General features: G+C 36.3%; 1 protein-coding gene across 50 annotated transcripts in view; it reads right to left on the reverse strand.

The window, feature by feature from the left end:
* Positions 1 to 25,740, reverse strand: part of CYLD (CYLD lysine 63 deubiquitinase) — a 67,566-nt gene extending 41,826 nt beyond the window's left edge. For 7 of the 50 annotated variants that reach the window (XM_081511366.1, XM_081511358.1, XM_081511349.1 and 4 more), the window contains exons 1-4: positions 25,588 to 25,648; positions 18,637 to 19,288; positions 17,176 to 17,478; positions 14,882 to 14,987 (exon numbers count right to left, since the gene is read on the reverse strand). In XM_081511366.1, the coding sequence (XP_081367492.1) occupies positions 14,882 to 14,987; positions 17,176 to 17,478; positions 18,637 to 19,140 (913 nt within the window). In that variant the 5' untranslated portion in view covers positions 19,141 to 19,288; positions 25,588 to 25,648. Of the gene's footprint in view, positions 1 to 14,881; positions 14,988 to 17,175; positions 17,479 to 18,636; positions 19,289 to 22,887; positions 22,993 to 24,974; positions 25,056 to 25,204; positions 25,649 to 25,679 lie in introns of those variants that run through there. The other 43 variants (XM_081511364.1, XM_081511356.1, XM_081511348.1 and 40 more) reach the window with 13 other exon arrangements.
* Positions 25,741 to 26,077: the final 337 nt, after the last annotated feature.

The following is a 26,077-nucleotide window of genomic DNA, read 5'->3' on the forward strand; positions in this document are numbered from 1 at the left end:
ACTCCATTTCTTCTAAGGGATTCTTGCCCACAGTAGTAGATATAATGGTCATCTGAGTTAAATTCACCCATTCCAGTCCATCTTAGTTCGCTGATTCCTAGAATGTCGACGTTCACTCTTGCCATCTCCTGTTTGACCACTTCCCGTTTGCCTTGATTCATGGACCTAACATTCCAGGTTCCTATGCAATATTGCTCTTTACAGCATCGGACTTTGCGTCTATCACCAGTCACATCCACAGTTGGGTATCGTTTTTGGGTTGAGTATAGATTATGTTAGAGGTTTTCAACATTTAAAACAGTAACAGAGAGAGGAAAAGCTCTACAAGTTGAAGATGCCTGCATTTTTAGTCAAAGATATTTTTCAGAAGCCTACTGTAACAAGCAATTGAATAGGATGAATTCTTTCCTAATCTCATCAACTGTTAAACTACTTCCAAAAACTTTTTTTAAGGCTGAAAATAACTTTGTCCTACAAATGAAGGTAATTGGGCAAGAAAAAAATAAGGAACTAAATGAGACATTATGACTATTTTTTTCTCTCTAAAGAAATGGGTGTTAATGATGACATGAAATATAGATGAAGACCTAGTTAAATAAATGAAACTAATTCTCATTTAGCCAACTTTGCTTTCTAAAGTCTATTTGCAAGCTTTATTTTGTTGGCAAAAAAGTATAATTGGTGTATTATGTAATAAAAGCTGGTATCATTCTTAATTATCTTCTATTCAGGGTTCATGAAAACCAAGCTTTAAAAGGGGAAAAAAGCATTATTTGCCTTGCTTGTCACTGCTCTGAGAGCCAGTAACAATGACAATGATAGCCACTGATCTGTAAGATTAGAGTTTGCCTGACAAGTGATTTCCAAGAGATTCATGTAAGTAATTTTGATTATTTTAATCCTACGTCACTAATTATATAAAATAAAATTGTAAATGCTTTTGAAGATAAATACTACTAAAGATGAATTCCTTGTCAGGTTATATATAATTCCATCACATGAAAAACAGAAATAGTAGCTTTTTCTTTTCTTTTCTTCTTAAGTGCTACTATATAACCCAAGTTCATTTACATTTCAAACCAAATCGAGATATGGAAAAAGTATACAGAAAGAAATATAGCTCTAGAGTTTAAAAAAGGGGGGTGGGGGCATTTCAAATCGTTATTCTACAGCAAACAGAAAAACACAATCAATTATACATAAGCCAATGTCATATTTCAGGTACTTTTTCTTTCTTAAAATATAATACTAACCTAATGATTTCCCCAGCCTCTCAACTTACTTGATTTAACGGATTATATTTACTTGTAAAATGTAAAATTCAAAGAAACTCAATAAAGTAGGTAAAAAGGATGGTTATACTAATAGGATTTTTAGCTCTCAAATGTAATCTTTGGAAATTAAAGAAAAAAAGGAAGAAAGAAAGAAAAAGAATACCTATGGAGATATTTGATTTGGTAAGACAAGTTTAAATTACACCTATCCATGTGGTTCTGGAAAAACAGTATTAGCACAGAATTGGTTATCCTTGTAAGAATAAACAATGAAAGAAAATTGATTTTACAAGGGATTCCCCTTAGCTATTCAGCAAGCTAACATTATAAAATTAGCATCACTCACAGAATTTGTTTAGGACAGGGTTTCTCAACCTGAGCAAAGCTGACTTTTTGGACCAGATCTTTTTTGTGAAGATCAGAGGTGCTGCTCTCTGCATCGTAGGATGTTTGGCAGCATCTCTGTCTCTGTTCTCTAGATTCAAGCAGTATTCCTACTCCAGATGTGATGATCATAAATGTCTCCAGACAGAGCAAAATGTCTTCTGGAGGTAAAGTCACCCCAGGTTGAGAACTACTGACTTAGAAGAACTAAAATGACTTTAGGAAGGCTTTGTACTAACACTAAAAGTAAAACAAAAAAACTTTAAAAATTACTTAACATACCAGGGGTGGGGGCGCAGGGAGGAACCCATGACAGTCTCAAAAGAAAAAACCACAATGGATACCAATCCATAGATGATTCTCATGTTGGAACTGGTAGAAAAGAATTTTAAAGAGGCTATTAAAATCATGCCTATTGAAGTAAAGAGAAATATGCTTACAGTGAAGGAGAAGACAGGAATATCCCATCAGAGAAACAAAACAAGAAACTGGATAGAAAACTCTTAAAATACTTTTAAAAACTTAAAAATACAAGTGTCTCAATAAATAATGTATTGAATATGCTGGAAAACAATGGGGATAAAAGAAGGGGAACTGAATAAAACTGAAAGTAGAACAACAGAACTGTCTAAAGAACAGAGGGACTAAAATTTGAAAAAAAAAAGTTAACAGAAACTCAAGCATAAGGGTCAGTATCAAAAATTATGACATATATCTAACTGAAGGTAGGTACAGAAAGGGAGAGGATTCAAAGGAACAGAAAAAAACATTTGAAGGAAAAATGGCTAGATGTTCCCCACTTTGTTAAACAATATAAATTTACAAATCTAAGAAATTTAGCAAATGCCAACCAGAATAAAGATGAATAAAACCATGCTAAGCACATCACAGTTAAATACTGTAAACCAAATATAAAGTCTTCAGAATACCCAGAGAAAAATAACATACTATATTACATACAGAGGCACAATGATTCAAGCTATTGATGATTTTCATCAGAAACTATGGAGGCTAGAAAGTCAAATTTAAAGCAGAATTCTATATATACCCAAAATATCCTTCAATATGAAGACAAGATAAAGACATTCTCAGACAAAAGAAAATTAAGAACAATTCATTTCTACAAGACTTCACTTCAACAAACACCACAAGGAAGTTCTTCAGGATGAATGAAAATGACAAACAGATATACAGATCTTTTAATTCTTTAAAATATAAGTGATTATTTCAACAAAAACTGTTTCCTGTGCACTTTTTAAGTACATAGATATAGTGTACATGATGATTAGTAACACAAAGAATAAGAGGTAACTAGATTTACATGGTTACAAGGTTTCTACATCTTATATAAGTGTATATAAGTGATGCAATATTACCTGTAACTAGACTTAAACATTAAGAATATATATTACAATCCTTGGAGAAACCACTAAAAGCAATATTACAATGAAATATAGCTTAAAGGCCAATAGATTAATTATCATATAATTCTTTAAAATTTTCAAATAATCTACTAAAAAGGTAGAAAATTACTATAAGAAGAATGAAAAACAGAGGGACAAATAGAAAACAGATAATAAAATATTATTGAGTTTGAAACCCATAACAACAATAATTACTTTAAGTGTTAATAGATTAAACACAACAACGAAAAGACAGAGATCATCAGACTGGATTTTTAAAAAAACGACATGCATAAAAACCAACCAAGTGGGATAGAGTGGGAAAATGAAGTAAAGAAGGTGGGGTGGGGGAAACATCTTGATCCAAAAAAACATGTTAGGGATAAGGCAGATAAAGTAGGACCAACACAAAACTCATAAGACAGTAGAAATAAATCCAATTGTCATAATGATAAATATTAATAGATTAAAATCTTCAGTTAAAATATAAAAACTGTCAAACTATATTAAGGAATCAACTATATGTGGTTATAAGAGACATACCAAAAAAAGAAACGTATCTGGAAAACACTCACCAAAAGAAAACCTATCTATATCACACAAAACAGAATTTAAGGCAAAAGAAAAAACTTACTAGAAATGGAAATGGTCACCATACAATGAGAAATAGCTCAAATTACCTGGAAGGTGTAACAATTGTAAATTCTAGGTACCTATAAATCCTCAACTGGTATGCAGCTAATAACAATTTCAAAACTAAAGCAAACACTTAGAATTAAGAAGAAATTAACAAATCCATCATCATATTTAGACATTTTAACATGCCTTGTTCTGTAACTGTTAGACTTCACAATTAAAAACTCAGTAATGATACATAAAATTTGAATGGCATAATAAATTAGCTTGACCTAAGGTACACATAAAATATGCATGAAATACATGCAACTACAATTGAAGAAAACACATTCTTTTCAAGTATACAGAGAACATTTCTGAAACTTGGGATCATGTACCAGTCCATAAAGTCAGCCTCAACAAATGTCAAAGTATTAGTATCATATGCTCTTACCATATGCAATGAAATTGAAAAGGAATAACAACAAAAACAAAAAGCAAGACATCTGAAAATTTTTAAAGTACATTTTAAAAGAGTTGATGAATTACATTAAAAAATCATGAAGGAAATTACAAAATACTTCAAATTTAATGGTAACAAGATAACTACATATCAAATTTTATGGAATGTAGGTAGCTGAGTACAAAGAATCTATTGCCTTAGATGCTTTATACTAAAAATTAATAAGCTAGGCATTTGAATGTAATGGTTTAAAAAAACTGAATAAATCCACAAAAAGTCAAAGAAAAAATAATTTTTAAAACTACTAAAATGGAAAATCGATATATCTAGAAAGAGTTGAAAGTGAAAGTGTTAGTCACTCAGTCTTGTCCGACTCTTTGTGACCCCATGTACTGTGTAGCCTGCCAGGCTCCTCTGTCCATGGAATTCTTCAGGCAAGAATACTGGAGTGGGTTGCCATTTTTTTCTCCAGAGGATCTTCTCAACCCAGGGATTGAACCCAGGTCTCCTGTATTGCTGGCAGAATCTCTACCATGTGAGCCACCAGGGAAGCCCCAAAGAGCGCGCTTGGCCCCAGTGCGGTGTGGGTACACTCCCTCCTGCAAGGAGAGGGAGAGGGGGGTTCTGCCCACGTGCTGTGCCGCTTGCCACAGTGGCCACTTGGGAGTGGCAGCGGCTGGGGGGTCTGGCAAAATATGGCTTTTTGAGTAAATGATAGTGAGAATCCCCTGTTAAGACTTTTTTCTCTGCCTTATTTCACTTAGCATAATGCCCTCACAGTCCATTCGCACTGTTCTAAATGGCAGGGTTTCCTTCCTTCTTCTGACCAAATAATATTCCACAACATCTTCTTCATCCATTTATCTGCTGATGAACATTTAGGTTGCTTCCAAATCTTGGCTACTGTGAATAATGTTGTAATGAATACGGAAGTGTAGTTATCTTTTTGAGATTCTGTTTCATTTCCTTCGGATATACCTCTAGAAGTGGGCTTGCTAGATTGCATGATAATTCTATTTTTAACTTTTTGAAAAGAAAAGCAAATACCGTATGATTCTCATTTATATATGGAATCTGAAAAGGACAAACTAAGAAAAACAGAGAGTAGAGCGGTAGTTATCACAGAGTGGGAGGTGGAGTGACCAATCATTAAAAGACAAATACTGTATGATTCCACTTAAATGAGAGGTACTTAAAGAAGTCCAAATCATAGAGACAGAAAGAGAAAAGTGGCTGCCAGAGGTTAAGGGTAGGGGAGAGATGGGGGTTTATTGTTTAATGGGTATAGAGTTTTACAAGATGAAAAGTGTTAAGGAGACAGATAGTGATAATTGTTACACAAAATTATGAATGCATTTAATACCACCGAACAGCTGTACAGGTAAAAATGATTAAGATGGTAATTTTATGTTATATGTACTTTATCAAACAAAATTTTTTTAATTTAAATGTGCATTTTTAATTTTTTTTTAATTTTACCCCAACACTTTCCAAGGAACAGGTCCTTCTTGGGACAAGCCTATTCCACGGTACCATGTAAAAAAAGTTTTAAACATGCAATGCAAATATTTCTAAAATTTTAAAGCATGAAAAAATTAGCAAACTGGAAATTAGCTGATTAAAAGAAAAGCAACATAGGACTATCTCAATAGATAAAGAAGAAAGTTTGATAAAATTCAATATCCCCTCATGATAAAACTCTTGGGGAATTGTGGGTAACTTCTATAACCTGATAAACGACTGTAACAACAATAAAATCCTGTGATAAGCATCATACGTCACAGTGAAATGCTGGAAGCATTCATTTTAAGATCAAGAGCAAGGTGAAGATGCCATTCAATACTGTACTGACAGGGATACTAGAATAACAAACTATATTTTAAATATGAAAGATATAAGGATTAAAAGGAAGAGGTAAAACAGTATTTGCAGATAACTTACTACTAAAAAATTAATCTACAGATAAACTGTGAATAAAAGATCTTGATGAGATTGTTTATAACAAAACTCAGCACACAAAAGTCACCTGAGATACCACTTCATAACCAATGGGATGGCTAGAATCAAAAGGTTAAATAACAACAAAGACATGAAGAAATCAGAATCCTCCTGTGTGCTGTGTTTAGTCACTCAGTTGTGTCCAACTCTTTGAGACCCCACAGACTGCAGCCCACCAGGCTCCTCTGTCCATAGGGATTCTTCACGCAAGAATACTGGAGTGGGTTACCATGCCCTCCACCAGGGGATGTTCCCAACCCAGGGACTGAACCCAGGTCTCCCCCATGCAGGCAAATTCTTTACTGACTGAGCCATCAGGGAAGTCGTCATACAGAATCCTCATACAACACTATAAATTGTAAAATGGTGTGTGGCCGCTTTGGAAAACAGTCTGGCAATTACATACATGATTAAACATGAGCTATACACGACCCAGCAATTCCATTCCTAGATATATACCCAGGAGAAATAAAAGCATACATCCACACAAAAACCTGTACAGGAATGTGTGTAGCAGCATTATACCAATACATTATAGCCAAAAGATGGAGGGAACCCAAATGTCCATTGACAGATGAATGGATAAACTGTGATATATTAATACAATGGAATATTATTCAGGCATTAAGAAGAATGAAGTCCTGATATATGCTATAACATGGATGAACGCTGAAAATATTATGCTAAGTGAACAAAGTTACATCTTATGTTATTCTGTTTATATGAAATGTCTACAATAGGCAAACATACAGAAACAAAAGTAGACTGGCAGTTGCTTAGGACAGAGGAGGATGAAGAGATTAGGTAGTTATGGCTAAAAGGTACAAGGTTTCTTTGTAAGCTGATAAAATGTTCCCCTGTTGATTGCTATGATAACTGCACACATCTGTAAATACACTAAAATACGCTGAGTTGTATGGTTTAAACTAGTGAATTATATCTCAATACAACTGTTTTTATAACTAATTTCTACATATCATCAAAAAACTATTAGAAAATATGTTTTACTTGATAATGTATCAGCATACATGCAAGAAATGAAGAAAATTATAAAATTTTACTAAAAAGATTAAATAAATGAAAGGCTATACAATGTTCACGTATCAAAAGTTTCAATATAACAGAAATGTCAATTTTCCTCAAATTGTTCCACAGTTTAAGTGCAACTCCAATCAAAATCCCAACAGAACTCTCTTGTACTATTTGAGAAGCTGACTGTTAAATATACATTGAAGACTCAAGGACCAAAAACAACCACGACACTCACGAAGAAAAGGAACAAAAAGGGAAATATACTCTTAACAGCTATTAGATTTCTTCTAAAGCTATGACACAGAAAGATCCCTATATATATGTGTGTGTGTGTGTATATATATGATAAACTTCATTTATACTCAGCAAGCACGGTAGAGAAAATTAGGAATACAAACCTCATATCCTACACAAGATCATATCTAGGTATATTATCAACTTAAAGGTGAAAAGAAAAATTATTAAAGTTTTAGAAGACAATCTAGAAAACTGAGAAGAGCAATGAAAATGTGAAGAATCATTACAATAATGTGGTGCTGAAGCATTAACAGACAGAATAGAAAGTACAGCTCAGTGGTTAGACCGAGAAAAAGCTTCAAAGCACTTTGCAAAGCCAAATTGCACGAAAAAAGGTCAAGGTCACTGTTTGGTGGTCTGTTATGGATCTGATCCACTACAACTTTCTGAATTCCAGCAAAACCATTACATCTGAGAAGTATGCTCAGCAAATCAATGAGATGCACCAAAAAATACAATGTCTGCAGCCAGTATTGGTCAACAGAAAGGGCCCAGTTCTTCTCCACAACAATGCCTGACCGCATGTCACACAACCAGTGCTTCAAAAGTTGAACCAATTGGGCTATAAAGTTTTGCCTCATCTGCCATATTCACCTGACTTCTCGCCAACCAACTACCACTTTTTCAATCATGTTGACAACTTTTTGCTGGCAAAATGCTTCCACAGCCAGCAGGAGACAGAAAATGCTTTTCAAGAGTTCCTCAAATCCTGAAGCTCAGATTTTTATGCTACAGGAGTAAGCAAACTTACTTCTTGTTGGCAAAAATGTGTTGATTGTAAAGGTTCCTACTTTGATTAAAAGAGATGTGTTTGAAGCTAGTTATAATGTGGCAACCGACTCCAGTACTCTTGCCTGGAAAATCCCACGGACAGAGGAGCCTGGTAGGCTGCAGTCCACGGGATCGCTAAGAGTCGGACACGACTGAGCGACTTCACTTTCACTTTTCACTTTCATGCATTGGAGACAGAAATGACAACCCACTCCAGTGTTCTTGCCTGGAGAATCCTAGGGACGGGGGTGGCTGGTGGGCTTCGGTCTATGGGGTCGCACAGAGTTGGACACGACTGAAGCGACTTAGCAGCAGCGTAATGATTTGAAATTCAGTCTGAAACCTCAATTACGTTTGTATCAGCCTAACAAATCAGAAAGAAAAAGACACCTACGATATGGTATCACTTATACACAGAATCTAAAATATGACACAAATGCAAAACAGAAACAGACCCCCAGACATAGAAAACAAACTTATGGTTACCAAAGGGGAAAGGGGGTGAGAAAGGGATAAATTAGGAGTTTGGGATTAACATATACACATTACTATATAAAACAGATAAACAACAAGGTCCTACTGTAGAGCACAGGGAACTATATTCATTATCCTGTAATAATACATAATGAAAAGAATATGAGTGTGTACACACACACATACACAAAAACATATGTAAAACTGAATCATTCTGTTGTATTCCAGAAACATAACACTGTAAATCAACTATTCAGTAACAAATAAATAAGTAAAAAGCAAATAAAAAATAAATCACCCTTACACTCTGTTGGCAGGAATACCAACAGTTACATCGACTACCAAAAGCAATTTAGCAGTATCTAGAACAATACAAATGCAGCTTTTCAGTAAACAAACCCATTTCTGGGAACTTATCCTACAGGTAAGCTAGCACATGTAGAAAATACATATGTATGAGGTTAGTGCAGCATTGTGTATAATAGTATAAGTTTAGAAACAATACAAATATCTATCAATAAGAATCAATAAATTAGGGAACCACAATACCAATGGGAAATATGTACTATAAATAATGACAACCTCAGATATACAAAGACTTCCAAGATAAAAAGTAAAGAGAATAAAGCACGTGCAGAATAAATATTATCCTTCACGCCTAAAAAGGGAAGGAAGAATATGTATTTATACTGTATAAAGAAACTCTTGAAAGATATACAAGAAACTAATAAAAATAGCTACTGGTGGGTGGCAAGGAGTGGACTGAGCAGGCAACTAGAGCAGAGGAGACAGAACGGAAACGAGACATCCTACTATACTCTTTCATTATTGTGAATTGAGATATGCAAATGCATTTCTTATTAAAAATTATTTCAGTAACTTGATAGTTACTAAACTCAAGGGTTTTTGCATTGGTCAAAACTCCAACGATACAATGTATATTTTATTACCATATGGTCTTTCATCTCAAAAGGAAAAAAATACTTATCTCTAGTTAATTATATGCATACTGAAGTATTCAGGATGAAGTGTACTGAGGTCTGTAACTTATTTTGCAATGCATTACAAAAAAAAGATGGAGAAGTGCATGGATAGAGGGATGCATAAATATGATAAAGCAAGCATTAAACAAATGTTAATTGTAGAAACTAGGTGGTAGGAATAGGGATGTTCAGTATAAAATTCTTCCAACTTTTCTATGTTTGAAATTTCATAATAAAATGTTGAAAAAATATTTTATTAAAATTTTAAAATAAAGAACTCACAAATCAATAAACAGACAAATCAACAGAAAACTAAGGAAAGACATAACCAGGTATTTAATAAAGGACATAAATTTTCCATAAACATGAAAATTATTCAACCCTTCTTGTGATGAGGGAACTACGATTAAAACCACCCTAAGATACCATTTCTCAAAGGCATCAGATTGGCAAAAATTTTAATGGGTACCAAGTGTTAAAGAGGATATGGAAATACTCAAAACCCAAACAACCATTGGCATTAGAATGGGTTATTAAATCATGAAGTATTCACACAATGAAATATACTATGAAGCAGTAAGGGTAAACAGTCTACTAATACCATCATTCACCAGAAAGAATCTCAAAACATACTTTAAGTAAATAATGCAATCATTAAAGAATACAATCATTATGATCTATTTATTCTAAGTTTAAAAACAGGCTAAACTAAACAAGCTATTACACACCAATCCAATCAAAGCCACCGTCTTCTGTCTCTCATACGGATAATTGCAACAGCCCCCTCCTGATTTCCCTGTTTCTGCCTTCTAATTTGCAGCCAGGGCGGTCATTTTTAAATGGAAGTTATGTAAGATGTCCTTCGCGCAAAATCCACGTTCGCTCCCCAACTCCCTAGAGTAAAGCCAAGAATCCATACACCAGTCCACTTGGCCCTGCATGGTCCAGCTTCACTACCTCTCCTATCACTGTCCCTCATTCAAGCCACAATGAACCCCTTGCTATTCCTCAAGCTGGCCAAGCCCTCAAATCTCCTTCATGTCAAGAGCTCAAATGTCGACACATTAGAGAGGCTCACTGGGACTACTCTCAGTTCAGTTCAGTTTAGACGCTCAGCCGTGTCCGACTCTTTGCGACCCATAGACTGCAACATGCCAGGCCTCCCTGTTCATCACCAACTCCCAGAGTTTACTCAAACTCATGTCCGTTGAGTTGGTGATGCCATCCAACCATCTCATCCTCTGTCATCCCCTTCTCCTCCTGCCCTCAATCTTTCCCAGCATCAGGGTCTTTTCCAATGAGTCACATCAGGTGGCCCAAGAATTGGAGTTTCAGCTTCAACATCAGTCCTTCCAATGAACACCCAAGACTGATCTCCTTTAGGATGGACAGGTTGGATCTCCTTGCTGTCCAAGGCCCTCTCAAGAGTCTTCTCCAGCACCACAGTTCAAAAGCATCAATTCTTTGGTGCTCAGCTTTCTTTATAGTCCAACTCTCACATCCATACATGACCAACGGAAAAACCATAGCCTTGACTAGACGGACCTTTGTTGGCAAAGTAATGTCTCTGCTTTTTAATATGCTTTTTAATATGTCATAACTTTCCTTCCAAGGAGTAAGCGTCTTTTAATTTCACGGCTGCAGTCACCATCTGCAGAGATTTTGGAGTCCAGAAAAATAAAGTCAGCCACTGTTTCCACTGTTTCCCTATCTATTGGCCATGAAGTGATGGGACCGGATGCCATGATCTTAATTTTCTGAATGTTGAGCTTTAAGCCAACTTTTTCACTCTCCTCTTTCACTTTCATCAAGAGGCTCTTTAGTTCTTCACTTTCTGCCATAAGGGTGGTGTCATCTGCATATCTGAGGTTATTGATATTTCTCCCGGCAATCTTGATTCCAGCTTGTGCTTCATCCAGCCCAGCATTTCTCATGATATACTCTGCATATAAGTTAAATAAGCAAGGTGACAATATACAGCCTTGACGTACTCCTTTTCCTATTTGGAACCAGTCTGTTGTTCCATGTTCAGTTCTAACTATTGCTTCCCGACCTGCATAAAGATTTCTCAAGAGGCAGGTCAGGTGGTCTGGTATTTCCATCTCTTGAAGAATTTTCCAGTTTATTGTGATCCACACAGTCAAAGGCTTTGGCATAGTCAATAAAGCAGAAGTAGATGTTTTTCTGGAACTCTCTTGCTTTTTCAATGATCCAGCAGATGTTGGCAATTTGATCTCTGGTTCCTCTGCCTTTTCTAAAACCAGCTCGAACATCTGGAAGTTCATGGTTCATGTACTGTTAAAGCCTGGCTTGGAGAATTTTGAGCATTACTTTGCTAGCGTGTAAGATGAGTGCAATTGTGTGGAAGTCTGAACATTCTTTGGCATTGCCTTTCTTTGGGATTGGAATGAAAACTGACCTTTTCCAATCCTGTGGCCACTGCTGAGTTTTCCAAATTTGCTGGCATATTGAGTGCAGCACTTTCACAGCATCATCTTTGAGGATTTGAAAGAGCTCAACTGGAATTCCATCACCTCCACTAGCTTTGTTTATAGTCATGCTTCCTAAGGCCCACTTGACTTCACATTCCAGGATGTCTGGCTCTAGGTGAGTGATCACACCATCGTGATTATCTGGGTCGTGAAGATCTTTTTTGTACAGTTCTTCTGTGTATTCTTGCCACCTCTTCCTAATATCTTCTGCTTCTGTTAGGTCCCTACCATTTCTGTCCTTTATTGAGCCCATCTTCGCATGAAATGTTCCTTTGGTATCTTCTAATTTTCCTGAAGAGATTTCTAGTCTTTCCCGTTCTATTATTTTCCTCTATTTCTTTGCACTGATCACTGAGGAAGGCTTTCTTATCTCTTTTTGCTTTTCTTTGGTCCAAGGTCAGGAGTGGAGGCCCTGAGGAGATACCCCACATCCAAGGTAAGGAGCAGCGGCTGCCCTTTGCTGGAGCAGCCATGAAGAGACACCCCACCTCCAAGGGATTATTCTATATAAAGTAAAAACAAAATCCCACCCTTCACACCCCAGCACACCCTTTCTCCTTACCTTGCTTACTATTCTCCACTCATTCAGCATCTAATTGACCACTGTGGTTATTTAGTCGCTAAGTCATGTCTGAAACTTTGTGACCCCATGGACTGTAGCCTGCCAGGCTCCTCTGTCCATGGGATTTCCCAGACAAGAATACTGCAGTGGGTTGCCATTTCCTTCTCCAGGGGATCTTCCTGACCCAGCAATGGAACCCACGTCTCCAGCATCTCCTGCATTTGCAGGTGGATTCTTTACCACTGAGCCACTTGGGAAGCCCCTAATTGACCATATATCTCATTCATTATCTGTCTTCACTCTCTACAATAAAAGCTCCATTTCAGAAGAACTTTTATCTGTTTTGTTTCCTACTATATCCTCAACATCAAAAAAAAAAAAAAAATCCTAAGTAAGGGTCTAATAATATTTGATGAAGGAATAAGCCTTTGGAAAACTGATTTTAGACAATAAACATTTATTGAAACATAAAAAGGTATTTCAATTTATAATATCACAAATTATGTTTTTCTATAAGCAGGCAAGAAAAGGTAAATTAAATATTACTAGATAAACTATCAAGCACATGTATGCTTCCCCTTGAATATAAAGCATTCATTCCCAAAGGGAGGCAAAGAAATAGCTTTGTGTAAGAAATTAAAACCTGATTTTAAAGAAATCAAGTAAAATAAAGTATGTCAGACTTTTACAAAGCAAAACTGAAACAAAGGTATCATTTGAATCTCATTTCTCCAACTAAATTAATATATTCTTGCTGCAAGGCTAAAATCTAACGTAGAAAGCATTTCCTAACTCAGCAAAACAAGCATTTATTACTTGCCAAGTCAACAGGGAATTAGGAGTGGCAAAGAATACAGGCTAGAAGGAATCTCAAGAATCATCTAGTATTAATTAACCCTTTCATTTTTACAAAAAAAGAAACTGAGGACCTGAAATGACCTGTGGGGTACTCAAAAGTGTCCTATGTCAAAATCAGCAATAACACTGGTAGCAAAAAAAAACCAAACCATTTTGTTCAGTTGTGATTCTTGATAGAGTAAAAGTCAGCTTTTAAGACTCAGAGACAAAATACATCTCCATAGAAACAATATTCCCAAGTATACATGTGAGGCTGACAAGTATGTTCTTCTATACAAATCTTCATATCCAAAGTCAACACACAGGACTTGGGGTGAGGAGGTACTGAAAAGGGCAGAGCTTTATAATTAGACAAGCCTGGATTTGAATTCTGGCTCTACCAAAATCAAGTAGGATCTTAGTTCATCCTAGAAAATCTTAGCCCTATCTAAGCCCCAGCTTTTTTCAATCAGCAAAATGGGGATAATTAAGACCTACCTTACTACTTTGTCAAGAATGTAGAAGTCATGTCATCTAATTAAGAAATTCATAATTTATGGCTATTGAATGCAGGCTTTCTAACAATTCATAGTTGCATAATGTTCAATGAGAATCACCAACTTGGATTGCCTCTGTATGTTTCATCATTAACATACTACCAGTAGACTAGCTTCTAACTGGACTTCTACTAAGAGCAGGGAAAATGTGATGCTGATGCTGCTAACTATAAGAATTTATCAATTAGTTGACAGCAGCCATTAGGTGCTACTTGTTTGAGGTAAAATAAAGGTTGCTCAAGATTATTTTTAAGATGTAAAAGTTGAGTGATCTGTTTCTGATTACAGAGTCATGAAGTCAGATCAATTATACCACCTTGAAACTGGAAGAGATCTCATGAGGTGTCCAGCAAGAATCCTCTCCACAAGTTATTAGATTATATTAAAATGACCAACTTCTACTAAAAGGCTTCTAGTTGAAACCAGGCTCTCACTCAAACAGGTAGCAGTTTATTATATTTTCTGACTTTTGCAATTATCAGAAAGGGTTAAAAGAGACAAGTAATGAAAAAATGAATGATAACAAATAAAAGGTACCCCACACTCACATACTTTTAGAAACAAAAATCTTTAAGTATTTTTATTTGGGGGTAAGGAAAGATATCCTATGTAATAACAATTCCATAACATAAAAGTCAAGTTCCAAAAATGCATCTTGAAGCTTATATTTATATCCTCATAACTAAATATGTCTTAGAAGCTCTGCCTTAACAATATATAAAACACAAAGAAAACATACCTGGGATGATGTCATTGATATGCAAGAGAAGTGTACTTTCAACACTTGCAAAACTACAAAGCTGCACTCCATCAAATCTTCCATCCCAGTTGCCAATAGGATTATCCTAGAAATTAACAGAATAAACTTTAAAATCCTCCTAAATAAAACAAATATGAAAGCATATTTTCCACAAGAAGATCCTCTAAAAAATGAAATCCAAGAATAATCAAGCCATAGAAACTCACCTGGTGAGCAAGGGATCAAAAGTGTTCATCATACTTGGCTGGACAATAAATAGTCTATATAACATACATCTGCACTGGTAGATGCAATAATCATACACTGTTTCACCCAGAAAGCTGCCCCTAATTAACCCTAGCTTGCTCTAATCACTCCTTCACATTCCCTGAGCACTTACTTAAATGTTCAATTTGAATTCCTGTATAGATAGGAATTCTTTTCTATAGACAGAAAGTCTGTTTTTTCAATTGTTCTTTTGTCATTTTATGGGTATGCAAGAATTCTCTCCAAAAATAGAGATCTTTCTATTAATTACTTTATATTCCAGTGTAGCACCAACTTGTCCAGTGCTGTTCATGGAGCTAGATTAAGAAGACAGTCCAGTCAGACAACTGCCCTAAGCACCAGTGTGGACAGCATTCTAAATGGCATTGGAAATAGAAGGAGATGAACACTATTGCATTAGCTAGAACTTTCCTTTCAAGGACTGCACTAGAGGGGTTTGGAACGAATGCTTACACAAGCCAACTGGAAGACAGAGGCAGGGGGAGAAGCTGGTGGTGCAACGGCTCGGCAGACGCCCCAAGTAAACAAGATGCTTCCTTGACTGCCATCTAAGGAGAAGAAGGCCTAAATGGCTTTTTCCAAGTTTTAGGCCTAAATGACCTAAAGCAAAAGGAAACTAACTCTAATGACCTGTGGCCCTCTTTCTCCAACCTTCCCCCTACTCAGCCCACACTCTCTTTTCTCAACAAGTTCTGAATATTTAAAGAATAATGGTTTAAAATCTGTTTTATTTCTAGCTATCCCGAGGGACCTATGTATTTAACTCTGGCTCTAACTTTTCACATGGTAAATGTTCAGTAAGTGTTTGTCTAAACGACAGAGTGAGGTTTGTCTAACTAATGGGTATCAAATGGAATTTCCAAGCAAAGTGTAAGAGAAACTTACACTAGAGCATTCCTATCCTACCCAAAGTATAACTGAATACATAAAAATAATCACTAAAAGCACCATGAGTACAAGAGTCTGTTACTCACAACCTCTCCCAATTCTTGCTGGTGTTTAATAATTCCGTACGAATTTTCTTCATTATACCTAACAAATTCTTGTCCATATTTTCAGTCTATGATAAAAAATGTTCTCAAGCCTTTTTCTTCTCCTTCTCTTAATCCCACAGGTACTGTCCAATTTGCCATATTCAGATGTATTCATTATTAACAATTATGACTGTAAGGTAACATTAACAATGAGTGACACAAATGAAAAGACAAATACTGTATGATTCCACTTATATGAGGCACAGAGAATAAGCAAATACACAAAGACAGAAAGAAGTCTGGTTGTCAGAAGAACACTGGCTGAGAGGAGTGAGTAATAGAGTGTTATTGTTTAATAGGTACAGAGTTTCATTTTGGGTTGAAGAAAATGTTCTGGAGATGAATAGCGGTGATGGGTGCACAACAATGCGAATGTACTTAATGTCATTTTTAAATGGTTAAATTGGTAAATTTTATGTTACATAAATTTTACCACAATTAAAAAAAAAAAACTTTTTTGAGTGAAATACACCCTATGAAGGTGAGTGAAATATCCTATGAAGGCACTCAATTGTCTTTTCCTCTAAAGCAATGTGCTGTTCCTCTATTCAGGCATTTTCCATAAGTGACTTTTACACATAAATCATTAAAATCAGATCAGTCAATAAAATTCAGCAAAATATTACAAAAAGAGAAACACAGATTACCAAAAAAAGCCTTTTCAAAATAAAGAAAACTAAGACATAATGCAATATATTCTGGTGGGGGTTTTTTCTGTTTATTACACAGCAAATTTAAAGACTGAAAATACTACTTCCATTTATTCAGACTGGAAAAATGAGTAACTATAATTCTACAACTAGACTCCTGTCCCATATCAACATTCCTTTACTAAAGATAAATTAGAACATGCTCTTTTAATTACTACAAATTAGTCCATATTAAGTATTCAAAGTGTTTAATCCGTACCTAAATTGGTTATAAAACTAACAGATATATAGAACAAAGACAATATAATTCAAAATGTCTTACCATGTCCACACCAACAAAATATCCTAAGCTTTCTTTGCCTGGCAAAACATCACAGAATATGACCGTTCCAGATTCTATAGTTTCTCCAAGCTTCAAAGAAACTCTGGAGTTTATTTCCAGGGGGGGAGGTTCAACTTGCATTGTGTCCACTGGACCTGCATAATCACTTTCCAATCCAGTGTCATCATCTTCTATGAGTTCTAGCTTGTCCAACGCAACAAATACTCCGCAATCTTCATCACACTGAAAAAGCTGCTTCCCTTGATATACCCCATCAGTGAAACCTTGGCCACGACCTTCTTCCTAGTTTTTAAATGAGAGAAAAAAAAAGTGACTGATAGAGAAAGATGATCCCCAGGAAAAAAGATGCACTCTGTGGACTTCAGAGAAATCACTGAACAAATTCTAAGTGACACATATAAGAAATATAATTATTAGCAGTTGCCACTGAATATAGGTCTTCAAAAAATAAGGAAGAAACTGTATCTGATGCTGAAACAAAATTACATGATAATTTTAAATCATAACTCTACTGTGAGAGAGCTTGGGCTGGATTTCACATTGTGGTTTTAACAAAAATTTTGTCATAAAAAGAAAAACTTACTTTAACAGTAATGTTATCTCCATTTATTGAGCACGTACTATGTGCCAGTCACCATGTTAAATCCTGAATCAATATATCACAAAAACACTGCAAGTTGTGTGTTAATATCACTATTTCACAGATGAGGATGCAGATTTAGAAAGCAGTTTGGTTATATAACCCAGTAACTCAGCTAGTAAATAGCACAGCTAGGATTCAATTCTCCAATTGTTTTACAATTGCTGCTTAAAATATTTAAAAAGCAAATGAGGCATGAAATTGTATTTGCAAGAATGTCAAAATGTAACTAACATTTAAATTCTTGAGAATATTAATTTTGGAAACATTATCACAGAGTTCTTGGTTTTCTTCTCAGTGGAAATTCAGTGGAAACAAATGTCAAGGTGATTTTCATATATATTATCAGGGACAACTATAAGCCCAGTTGAAATTGCTGCAACTTATATATCCAAATTTTGTTACTTAATAGTACACTTTAAGAAAAGCTAAGAAACCTACAGATGATAATGACACAGGATAATTAACAATTTTAAGTAATTTGTTTATAATTACTAAGAGTTCATTTTTAACATTCAATGTTAAAATCTCTAAGGTATGAAAGTCTTCAATAACTACATGATCTATTTGTATATTTCCTACTATAGGTAGTTTTTCAAAGTTTTCAAAGCATCATCTTTGTATCATCTCAGTCTACCATTAGAAAGTAAATCCTTAGGATTACCAACATTAAAAAATACAGAATTCTGGGAAAACTTATTTTGTATTCAAAAAAGGAAAAAGAAAAATGTATGTGCACACAGACACTGACACATACACACATAAATACACAGCCCACTGAAATGACTTATCAAACTTACCAGTAATTCTACTCCAAAGAATATTCCCGATACTGTCCTCTCTGCTAATAAAGGTCCTCTGAAGCGCACAACTCCAGGAAATTTTTCTTCCCCAGATCTCAGCTGGACTTTCACAGGGCAGCCCACATCTATTTGGAGGCCTTTACTTAGTCTGTTTCTGTTTTTAAACAAGCTGAACCTCTCTTCACAATTGGTAATTGCCAAAAGTAACTCTGTGAATTTCTCATTTATTTCTACAACATCCTTATCATCAACAAACAGAACTGCATGTGGTTGCTCTAGAATTTTTAATCCAATCTGATTTTTCTTGCCTTTGGCAGAAGGAATCCTCGAAAGCCCCACAGAACGGTCTTGGATATACTGTCCTATACTTCCCTTTGGTACTTTAAGGAGTTTTTGTGTTTGTTTGTCTGTAACACTGCATTCTTGAAGAAGCAAATAAAAGATCCGGTCTTCCCAGTAGGGTGAAGTAACTTTTTCTTGGCTCCATAAGCCCGAACTCATTGTGATATTAACTCCAAAATATTAACTCAAAAAAAAGGGAATTACTAAGTGTGTAGTAAAACCACAAAAGATAAATTCATTGGCAGTCCCAAAGCATGTTTTTAGCAATTTGGTGTCCATGCTGTAAAAAGACAGCAAATCAAAATGCCTGGAGGACAAGCAAAGAGAAACTTTACACTTCACTCTACATGACCTAAAATTAAGGTCAAAGACTTTTTAAATTCTTCATTCAGCTATTAAAAACACACACATACACATAATGATATACTTTCAAAAATATCTTAAGAGGTTAAAAGACATATTATATTACTTGTATCTACTGTAATCTTGCATATTTAATAAAGGAGATTAGATTGTAAATTATCTCCAAAGACAATACAATAGTGTTTGTTTCCAAGGTACTGAAATTTATGAACTCAGATTCTAGTAAAATATAATCTTATATAAATATTGTTATTTTTAAACTTTAAAAAGTAAAATTAATAGACTCTGCCTAACTTAAATGAATAAGCTGCTGTATGGGCAAAACAAACAAATCAAAAAGGCTATTATTTCTACACAAGTAGTTTAAGTAAAAAGTTACCCATCACAATTATTATGCTGAACATTTTTATCAATAAAAATATCATCAAATCACATTCTGAAACTTCAACCACAATTCATTTATCTGTGTGCCATATTTTGATAATGGAACATTTTATCTAACTCAGCTTCATTTTCTTAATCTTTCACATTTTGTCCTTAATAGGCAAATGTTAATCATATTAATCATAGTTATCATTTAATCTCTCTCAATCATAAACATCAGATATTACAAATCTGCTTATATTAACAATGTCTTAAAAATCAATTTTGTAGCCATCAAAACTTGCACTACTACATAAGGAAGAAATATAACTGCAGCATAGTATCAAGCATAAAATGATTTTATACCACAAGTTTAACTATGTAGACTAGGAAGAAAAGATTGTTTCTTTTTCACTTTTAAATTTTCATTTGAAATTTTTACAAGGATACTCATCTTTCACAATTAAAATAGCCTTCTCAACCCTACTTGAATCACAGGTTTAAAACTATACAATTTCATCAATTCAAGTAAAGACTTTAATTCATTATGTTAATCTTACTGAAAACAATGGTTCTTAGGTATTCTCTGTCACATGCATGTGGCTATTGGGTTTCTAAATACAGTATTTATTCCATCCTCCCATGAGGAGGTGATATCCATTTCCATTATTCAGGATAACAGCAGCAGGTGACAGCAATATCATATTCATCTATTTTATTCTTGGCATTAAAAAATAAATATTTCTAAAACTAAAGAACCAAATTTTAAGTTTAGCCATTTAACTTAATGATTAAATACATAACCTGGCAAATCTGCACACAGAATAATATTTCTTTTATAACACATCAGTAGTTAATGAGATTTTTCTATAATGTAAAGTTTTTATTAATAAAAAGACCCTCTACAAGCTAGAATGAGGCATGAAGACTGCCCAAGACAGGGTAAAGGGCTCTGCTGTTCTTCAAATCAACATCACTGAAATATATGCACAACATTTAGTGAGGGCACGTAGCATAAAGTGGTTCTCTCTTTTTCTATAATGTGTTTGTCTTAATTCCACTTGAGGGCACTACTTCAGCAGAAACAGTATCGATTTACATTTGCCACTTATATAAGACACCTGTGGAAACCCTTATCTTGGCACCATATAAACAAAACTCCTGAGGTGAGCTACCCAAACAGTGACCCAAACCTTAATTTGGCTCTATTCCTTAAAAGTTCCCAAATGCCGTATTTGTTATTGAAGACTAAAATTCTTTTTAAATGTCAGCATTTTTCAACAAGGAAATAGTCTTATTTTTATCTTGAGCACTGAGTTATCGACATAAATGTAAATCATTGTATGTGGCTGTCACTATGAAAAGATGTTTGTCTCTTTGCTAAGAGGTTTTATATTATGCTTTTTCTGAGTTCTTGCATCTGTCTTCTCTAGATTTACACTCTACCATTTTCCCTTGCCATCAGCCATTTTCTGTGGTTTCCTGCAACATGCACTTGACTTCTTTTACAGCTTTCCAGCTTATTATTTCTAATCAGTTCGGAGAAGCCAGGTGATGAAATATGGTTGTGTGTTTAAAAAGATAAACAATAACAAAAAGAGGCATACATAAATTCTGAACAGGTCTTTAGGAGTAAAGCACATAGGCTTTATTTCACAGGCATTATTTCTGTTGCTCCAGGTAGGATGAGATGGTCAAAAAGCAACTCCTAAAAAAGTGAAGTTGCACTGTTCTTTTTCAAATGTATTTAAATATTTCTGGTCAGAATTATTTTTAAAGTATGGCAATTCTGTTTTGAAAAGAATTTTTTTTTTAGTTCCAACAAATTATGCCTTCAGATATTAAAATTAAAAAATTCTTTGAATCTTAATTATTAGTATACACCAACAAGTCCTGCTGGATTGATTCTCCAGCTTAACAATCCACGTCACAATTTAAAATAAAAACTACCAGTGCTAATGGAATATTCCAAGACAAAACTAAATTACTATATGGAAGGCATTAGGACACCATATTTCAAATCAATTTGATTACAAAAGGTCTTTTGCAAATCATTTCAGAGACAGTAGACAGTTAAACCAACTACTTTGGTTTATAAGAAGGTTGTGGGCAATTTAACAACAGTTATTATGAACCATATTTTAAAGTGAACTACACAAGGCGCAGTAACTTTTTTCTGACTTGCATTAGCACAAGTAAGAGTGAACTTAAACTCATTAATAGTAGTTGTCATGTTAGACAACCAGACCAGCCAAAGTGAAAGTTATAAAATATTTAAAAAGCATTATCCAAAAATAAAAAGGATGTGGTTTTTCCTCTTTTAAAGAATACATGAAGAAAGAATAAGTTTGGAACTATCATACTAAAAACTGATTCTCCTGATTGTAACTGATAAAGTTAAACAGGAAATTTTATGGCTCTACTAGAGGTATATAGGACAAATTTAATGATCATTAATATCTCAGTAAACTGGCACTAACTGGAGAAGGAAATGGCAACCCATTCCAGTATTTTTTCCTGGGAAATCCCATGGACAGAGGAGTCTGGCCAACTGCGGTATATGGGGTATCACAAAGAGTCAGACATAGCTGAGCACAAGCATGATACTGGCATTATAGCAGAACATGCTAATAGAGACTGTCCTCCCACTATAGAAATGAATATGATGCCAACATTCTTCTTTCACTGGGACAAGCACAACACTTAAGTCTTAAGAACCCCAAGCAGTAAAAACTGACTCAAGACCACATAAGATTTAAATCACGTTGTCAGTGAGTTCTTTATCAATCAAGGTTTGTTAGCTTAGTATTTTTATGCACTCAGCACAGTGTTCGAAACTGAAAAATACAGAAGATTTAAGATATGACGGCTGCCCTCATTTTTGTTCTCTTATTACTTTTCAGGCCTAATTGTTTAAAAATTACCTCTAACAATATACTGTACTTCACGTTGAGTGTAGATATACCACAAACAATTCATCTTAATACCATCGTACTTATTTCAGGCTGGAAAACTGAGTAATTACAAATATCCTGATAAATACTATAAGTGCTGAATGAACATTCTCAAAGAGTTGTAATACAGTAATATTTTTAACCCTGACGCCATACTGAATAGGACTTTCTTTTGACATTTCAGATGAGGTTCAGGTCACACAGATTTGAAAATATATGTGGTTACCTAAGCTTGTTGATGGGCCTGGATCTTGAATAGAGGAGCATTTAATTGCATTACAATAAAGTCATTAAACCAAGATGATGGTGAAAAGGCACAAATATCAGTTTCCTATCAAACGCAATGAAAAGATGATCAAGAAATAAGTTTTATATGAAAATATTAAAGGTCCAAATTATTTCTTAAAAGATAATATACAGCACAGATGAACAATGTTAGCTACATAAAACTGACAACAGCAAATTTATCTAGAAGAAACAATGTCATTTTGAGTCTCAAGTTATCAGGTTACTGTTCAAAGAACTCCACTAAAGAAAACAAAAACATACAATTCAATAACATTCTGCATCTCCTGAGATACCTGGACTTGTTTTAAAAACCACAAAGGGCTATATAAATCAGAATAAAAATCGCAATACCAAAAGCTGCCCATAATTATAAATGGCAAAGAAGTATAGAGGTTAGTGTGAATACCCTCCAAAAAAGAAGATATACAGGACTTTTTCCAAATTCTTCTAGATAACTAGAATAATTATCACTTTAAAAGAGAATCTTTCTCACTGAAAGAATAAGTTTGTACATTCCTAAACAGCAGAGATTCCAGAAAAAGAGTCAGTTTTCCTCATAGTTTAACTTGTGACCCAAGAACACACATTCAGTCCCTAAAACAAGTGGGATTTATGAGGTTTAAAACAAAGTCTGCCTCCCACATCTACATATTCATGTCAAAAGAACCAGGAACACTCTGGTCTCACCACAGTTAAACCTGGCCACTGCACTTCCAAACTGTGAATTCGCTAAGTTCTTCATCTTTATATTTCCACTGCCCAAACAAAGGCCTGACAGTATGTTAGACATTCAGTACAGGAGAAACGAATTAATGATTTGGTTAACTCAGGTGATAATAGTGAAAGCCAAATTTCCATTTCCTCATCTTAATCATTTAAGTGATTAAAAGCTTCTTTTAAAAGAAGACTCAGGAGTTGAGTATTTAATGGTTTTTACCTAATCTCCTAGATAAATAATTCTAATTCTCTGACTCGAGGAAGGAATGGTCAGTCTTTATGCCACTTCATTGTTATACACTTAAGTGGAAATAAATAAGGAAAAATCCACAAATAGGAGAACTTGTTTTGAGGTTCATATGAAACTGGGTTCCTAGATCTTCATACCATGTCTGATGTCTACATGTGGTTGTACAATTCTGTAAAACCAAAGAAAATACGCTGACAAATTTAAGATCACCTAGTGAAAACAAGGAACAAAATACTGAAAGTTTGATAAATAGGATAACTACTCCTGTCTTCATATGTAAAGACTTTCTTAAACAAAATCACAGTTCAAGCAGTCAGATCACAAGAAATCATTCCTGTAGCATGTCTGTTGTTTTATATAACAAGCGCCCTGATCTTACCAGCTCTTCACAAAAGTTACCCTCCAAAGAAAGGCTTCTTCCAAAGAGTACTGTAAAATTTTGTAGCAGAACATTAGAGAATGTTCTGGGTATTATCAACATTCACAGTATATGAATTTCCACAAGAATTTCCAGCAAATCATTTTCACCTAATATTGTGCTAGTTCAAATCCACCCACTACCCAGTAGGGAACTGGCAAGCTAAATTCTTAAACCATTCAGTCTCCTCGGGGCGTGAGGGGGTGTGCAGAAAACCAACGCTTGAATGAACACCTTCTCTCAAGGCCTGGATTTTTCTCCAGGAGCCAAAGACTGCAAAAGGAACAATCTTATTAAGATCCCTATTAGCTCTAAATCAAAAGCAAGGTAGGGAATGCCCCTTAGTTAAGCTAACCATATAACTTTCCAGGGAACATGGGGAGAGGATGGGGGCAGGAGGGATGGGGGCCGAGAGACTGAAAGGCTTGGCGGCTGGAAGACGACAATCATCCTAAAACATGCAAATGCCACGGGGCGGAATAGAAAAGATGCCAAGTACATGAATAACTGGGCAGCTGACCCGGCTGAGAACCAAACCCAGGAACACCATCTTCCGTCAGGACTTCACGATTTCCCCAGAGATCGTTAATATGACAATGGGGGGGGGGGGGCTCGGGAGAAGAAGGAAAAGAATGAATACCTTGCTTCAACTGAGCGCACCTTTCAACTAAAGAACTCCAGGTTGTTGTGTACAAGCATCCTCACCCTGGAAAGGGGGAAACTGAAAGAAAAAGCATAACACGCCATTAACGAGGCCAGAACCCCGACTGCTCTTCCTGGACGGGAGCCACAAACACTCCAAAACCGATCGACCGATACACCCCCAAGGCACCGATGGTAAGATTACAACCCCGCGCTCTCGATGCCAACCAGGGCCGTCGGATGCCTCAGTTTCCCGATCTGTAAATGGGAGGCTCAAAAGGGCAGAGAGATTCCTGCGCTGCTCCCACACCAAGTCCTCTCTTCTCGAGAGGTCCCGGAGGCGGTGACCACGCTCCCACGACTCAGTAGCCCTTTCAGGAAGGCCTGGGGAGGTGGGGAAGCCCCTGGGGTGGGGAAGCCCAGGCTGACGTCAGCTGGCTCAGCACCCCGCGGGCCTGGCCGACTAAGGGCCGGGGCAGGTAACGGGTCGGCGACCAGGGCCCGACGGCCGCGGCGGCAGCTCGAGGCGCCCAGAGGCCGGCGAGGGGCGCCCGAGGCGCCGGGTCACCCACCCGTCGCTCGCCCGCTCAGCCGCTCTGTCACTCACTCACCTCCCGGGGCGAGGCGTCGCCCCTTCCCCAGTCTCTCTAGCCCGCTTCCCCGGCTGGCCCTGCCGTCCCACACCCACCGTCCTAGTATTTACCTCAGACGCGAGAGCCCCCGCGCAGCCAAACCTGCTACCTGGGCCCGCCCCCACTTGCCCCGCCTCTGAACCGCCCAGGGAGGGAGGGAGGGAGCGGGGGCGGAGGGGCAACAGCCGCTCCAGCCAATCGCAGCCCGAACTGCATTCCTGCGCACGCCCTGATTGGGCCGCCCTATGATAGACCTTCCTCCAATGGCTGCCGGCCCGGAGCGTACTGAAGGGACTTTCCGCTCCGTCAAGCTCGGTCGAGCCAAAGGGAAAGTGGAGGGGAGGGGAAGAGAAGCGGGGGGTGGGGGCGGGGACCTCTGACTGATTGGACGAAAGACTTCTGGGGCCGCAGCACCATTGGCTGACACTGGATCCGGGGCGGGGCGCTGGGCATCTCCTGGCTCCACCTC

The sequence above is a fragment of the Giraffa tippelskirchi genome, chromosome 7 (assembly GCF_054371585.1).
Source record: "Giraffa tippelskirchi isolate mGirTip1 chromosome 7, T2T-mGirTip1v1.2.pri, whole genome shotgun sequence".
NCBI lineage: Eukaryota > Metazoa > Chordata > Mammalia > Artiodactyla > Giraffidae > Giraffa > Giraffa tippelskirchi.